Source organism: Arachis ipaensis, chromosome B03 (assembly GCF_000816755.2).
Source record: "Arachis ipaensis cultivar K30076 chromosome B03, Araip1.1, whole genome shotgun sequence".
Taxonomy (NCBI): Eukaryota; Viridiplantae; Streptophyta; class Magnoliopsida; order Fabales; family Fabaceae; genus Arachis; species Arachis ipaensis.
The window spans coordinates 104,760,487-104,765,677 of record NC_029787.2 but is presented as its reverse complement, the minus strand read 5'-3'; the positions used below and the strand labels follow the sequence as shown (position 1 = coordinate 104,765,677).

General features: G+C 37.4%; 1 protein-coding gene across 1 annotated transcript in view; it reads left to right on the top strand.

Moving 5' to 3' along the window:
• LOC107633480 (FT-interacting protein 1) overlaps positions 1,108–5,191 on the top strand; it is a 5,231-nt gene continuing 1,147 nt past the window's right edge. Inside the window, exons 1-2 of the mRNA XM_016337101.2 lie at positions 1,108–2,419; positions 2,871–5,184. Coding sequence (XP_016192587.1) covers positions 2,914–5,184 — 2,271 coding nt within the window. The 5' untranslated portion in view covers positions 1,108–2,419; positions 2,871–2,913. The remainder of the gene's footprint in view (positions 2,420–2,870; positions 5,185–5,191) is intronic.

Sequence of the window (5,191 nt, the reverse complement as noted above, 5' to 3'; positions counted from 1 at the left end):
AAATACTAAATCATAGTTTCAAACTCCTAATTTCAGCTTTCATTGTGTTAAATCTCCATGCTAAACTCATCTTTCAATTATCATTATTATTTATAGGATGTGCTTTCTTCACTATCCTCTGTTCTTTCTCACCATCTGCTCACATACAGAAACTACTACATCCTTTCATAACTTTGTCAATCCTTCAACAACCAAAAAAAATAAAAAGTTTTAGAATATCTATCAACAAAAGTAGCAGTAGCAACATATTGAAGAAGAAGGCATTTAATTTATATTATAATTTGGACACCCATAAAAAAGTCTCTTAAGATTGGCATCTGTCCCAAACCACCAAATCACTAGACGCATTCTACAGTCACACTAGTCAAGAATCCTTCTCAATCTACCAAGATTAGGATTTCTCACAGAAGCGCTATGGGAGCGTGATCTCACAACACTCCCTGAACTCATCATAATTTCCTGCAAAATTTTGAGCGTTTTGGACAAATAGAGCTGCAACTTAGGGTTTTAACATTTTTAGAGGGGTTAAGTTGAGTATTAACAATTTTTGTCACATTATATAACCGTTACACTTTCACCATGGCGATTTGGGTCCTGCATGAATACACATCTTGGCAAGTTAACGTACCAGATCAGCTCTCTATTAACAGAGATAACTTCAGGAATAAACGTGAGTCATGATTCAATATTTGAGAAATTTAATTGGGTAAATTAAAATTCGGGGGTCGAAATTGAGGTCGCCTATAAATTTTGGAGACTAAAATAGGTTTTAACTCAACTTTTATCCTTAATATTATTTGTGCTTATTTTTTTTCAAATATACCTTTAATGTTTAGTTGCATTTAATTTTGTCTCTAATATTTTTTATTTATATCAAAATTATTTTTTGACACTTTTAATTTTGTCCCTAATATATTAAATAGAATTAACATCAAAAAATAATTTTAACATAAATAACAAATATTAAAAATAAACTAAAAAGTCACAAATAACATGGTAAAGAAACATACTTTACTCTTTATTTTAATATATTTTCATTATTCAATGGATGTAAAATCAAAATCACTAAAAATTTAATTATACTCTACTTAGAGATAAAAATAATGGACCCGAGGGGAAGAACAATAAAATAATGTGTACATTAAATTTCTAGCTGACAAGTTTAGCAGTAAGATAATGCAAGCATTTAATTCCTTGGTTGCAGTACACCACTCTTTACCCATACTCTGGCTTTATTTCATGCTCCACCAAGTTGACTTGACTTACTTGAGTCGAGTCTTGAGTGACTTGATCATATTAACGGTAGGCTCATAAGGGGCTTTCCATGTAATCTCAAATGAATGCTATACAGCAATTTAATTAGTATAATACAACCCCTGATCCTCAATACTAGAAAAGCTTATCTTCCAAACTTAAACACCTTGTTGAGGTAAGACAACACGGCCTCTATATATAACAATTGAGCCTATGTTTTCCTTTGGCACTTACCATAGGGATATTCATTCACGTGTCTTTGTTGCTTCCACCTTGTTCTCTTTCAAAGTATTCTTGCTTGCATTTGCATAGTCTCGGCGCTTCTGAAAATGAGGTATTCGGATGCTCTTTTGCTTCAAGAATCATCATCATTTCAAACTCCAATTGTGAAGTGAAATCTTGTCTCTTTTTTTTTTTTTTTCCATACATTTATATTGTTCTGTAACCACCTGAGACTAAAACAAGAAATAATAAAGTACAATATCATTGCTTCACGCTTTTTGTTTTTGTTATGTTTGGATATATAGCCTTGAAAGTAGCTACTTGTGTTTGTGAGAAACTCAAGGGAATATATAGGTTTTCTTCCCCATTGATTTGATTTTCTTTTTTTTTATCCCTCCTTTGTATACTATATAGTATATACAACGAGTTGCATATATTTTACTTGTCCCTTTTACATGGAAACATTGCATTGCAAGTAGCACCATGAACGTGTACTTTTATTTGTTGTGTTGTGCTTGACGGTATTGTTTTACTTTTTACTCCCAATTTTAAAATGATTCCATTCACCTGCACGAAGCTCATGTGTATACCGTGTTTAATGGATCGCTAACTTTTAGCTGAAAAAAGTGTCACTGTCACATGCTCATTCTTTAAATGCGTGTAAGTGTAACTAGATCTTCCTTCAAGGGAGTTTTTGCACATGCCTCTGCTTCAAATCGAACAAAATATTTACCTTGAGAACCCATTTCTGCTATTACCTATAAAGAAATCCGTAGTTTTGTTTGATTTATTAGCACTCAACCATTCCGCTTTTTTTAATGTTTATAGTTTACGACTTCAAATCAATATACCATTATGCAGATATAGAAAAACTTTAAGGGACGATGAACAAAGATTTTAACAGGGTCACTATTCTATAGCATCTGCAGTTCTGCTCTTAAAGGTGAGTGATTTAAGAGTCAAATTTTATTACTTCATTTTCTGTTTCAACTGGAACTGATGTCACCTACTGATTCTTTTTCTTTTTCTTTTCTAAGTGCACTATACTATAAACACTACTGCTAGTGCCTAGCCCTCCCCCCAAAACACAATATACTTCATACTATTCTCTATTCTGTTTGTTCATGTGTTAATGTGTACTAGTACATGCTACTTAATATAGAGTATAGCATTTTAGTATTGAGAACAAAGTGGTGTAAGACTTTGGACAGGAGTATGCTCCAGGATATCAAATGAATGATAAGTGGCTATTTTCCTATTTCATTTGAAAATTCATTGACATATTCTTAAAAACATACACCTTAGATAAAGTTATATGCGTATTATCAAGTAGAAGATTTGACAAATAGAAACTTGTAGATGTCATAGAGTGATTATTTATTTCTATCTTGCAGTTGTCACTACCTCAAATCTCCTTCAAACCAGAAACCTTTGATTATGATGAACAACCTCAAGTTAGGGATAGATGTGGTTAGTGCCCACAATCTACTCTCTAAAGATGGAGAAGGTTCTTCCAGCGCCTATGTGGAACTATGTTTTGATGGCCAGAGATTCCGTACAACCATCAAAGAGAAAGATCTGAATCCTGTTTGGAATGAAAGCTTCTACTTCAACATCTCCGACCCTTCCATTCTTCACCACCTGACCCTTGATGCCTATGTCTACAACCAAGTCAGAGCCACAAACTCCACTTCATTTCTTGGCAAGGTTAGCCTCACTGGCACTTCTTTTGTCCCTTACTCCGATGCTGTTGTACTGCACTATCCACTGGAAAAGCGCGGCATTTTTTCTCGTGTTAGAGGAGAACTTGGCCTCAAAGTTTACATCACCAACGATCAAGCCATAAAATCCTCAATTCCAGTTGCTGCTCCGGCCGAGTCTGTAACAACAAATAATCATGCAGCACAAGTTCATGGACATGCAGATTCTGTGGTGATGAACAATGTATCATCTAGAGAAAAGGTGCACACATTTCATCATCTACCTAATCCAAACCATAACCAACACCAACATCAGCACCAAAACGAACATCAACATCATTCCTCTGCCTATGCAGATAAACATTATGTACCAAAGCATGAAGCTGATGCAATAAAATCTGAAGCACAACCACCAAAACTAGTCCTAATGCGCGCTTCGTCGGTTCAACCTGTTGATTACGCCCTCAAAGAAACAAGTCCATATCTTGGTGGGGGAAGAGTTGTTGGAGGCCGTGTTATTCACAAGGACAAGACATCAAGCACTTATGATCTTGTGGAAAGGATGTATTTTCTCTATGTAAGGGTAGTCAAGGCCCGCGAGCTTCCTTCCATGGATGTCACTGGTAGCCTTGATCCATTTGTTGAGGTCAGAATTGGAAACTACAGAGGAATTACAAAACACTATGACAAGAATCAGAATCCAGAATGGAATCAGGTATTTGCATTCTCAAAGGAGAGGATGCAGGCATCTGTAATGGAAGTTGTGATCAAAGACAAGAATCTTGTGATGAAAGATGACTTTGTAGGGATTTTGAGGTTTGATATCAATGAAGTTCCATTGAGAGTTCCACCAGATAGTCCTCTGGCGCCGCAATGGTACAGATTAGAGGACAAGAAAGGGGATAAGGTGAAGGGGGAGTTGATGCTTGCTGTGTGGATTGGAACACAAGCAGATGAGGCTTTCTGTGATGCATGGCATTCAGATGCAGCTGCTAGCTCTGTTGACACCACACCTTCTTCGACCGCAGTGCTGCGGTCGAAGGTTTACCATGCGCCAAGGCTATGGTACGTGCGCGTCAACATTGTTGAGGCGCAAGATCTAGTTCCTACGGAGAAAAACAGATTCCCTGACGTGTGCGTCAAGGCACAAATAGGACACCAAGTATTGAAAACAAAGAGAGTTCCAGCGAGGACTCTGAGTTCACTCTGGAATGAGGATCTTGTGTTTGTTGCGGCCGAGCCTTTCGATGATCATCTAGTCCTGACGGTGGAAGATCGAATCGAGCCAGGAAAAGATGAGATCATTGGCAGGGTGATCATTCCACTGAACTCTATAGAGAGGCGTGCAGATGACAGAATCATTCATTCAAGATGGTTCAATTTGGAAAAACCAATTGCTGTGGACATTGATCAGTTAAAGAAAGAGAAATTCTGTAGCAGGATTCACCTCCGTGTGTGCCTTGATGGAGGCTACCATGTTCTTGATGAATCAACACATTACAGCAGCGATCTCCGTCCAACTGCAAAGCAATTATGGCGGCCACCGATCGGTGTTCTTGAGCTTGGAGTGTTGAATGCTGTTGGACTCCACCCTATGAAAACAAGAGATGGAAGAGGCACTTCTGACACTTACTGCGTTGCAAAATATGGACATAAATGGGTCAGAACAAGAACAATTGTTGATAATTTGTGCCCTAAATACAACGAGCAATACACATGGGAGGTTTTCGATCCGGCAACGGTTCTAACTGTAGGTGTATTTGACAATAGCCAAATTGGGGAAAAAGGTTCTTCAAAAGACTTGAAAATTGGAAAAGTCAGAATCCGAATTTCGACTTTAGAAACAGGTAGAATCTACACACATTCATATCCGCTTCTAGTTCTTCACCCTACAGGGGTTAAGAAAATGGGTGAATTGCACTTGGCCATAAGATTCTCATGCACCTCTTTCACGAACATGATGTATCTATACTCCAAACCTCTCCTCCCAAAAATGCACTACGTTAGACCCTTCT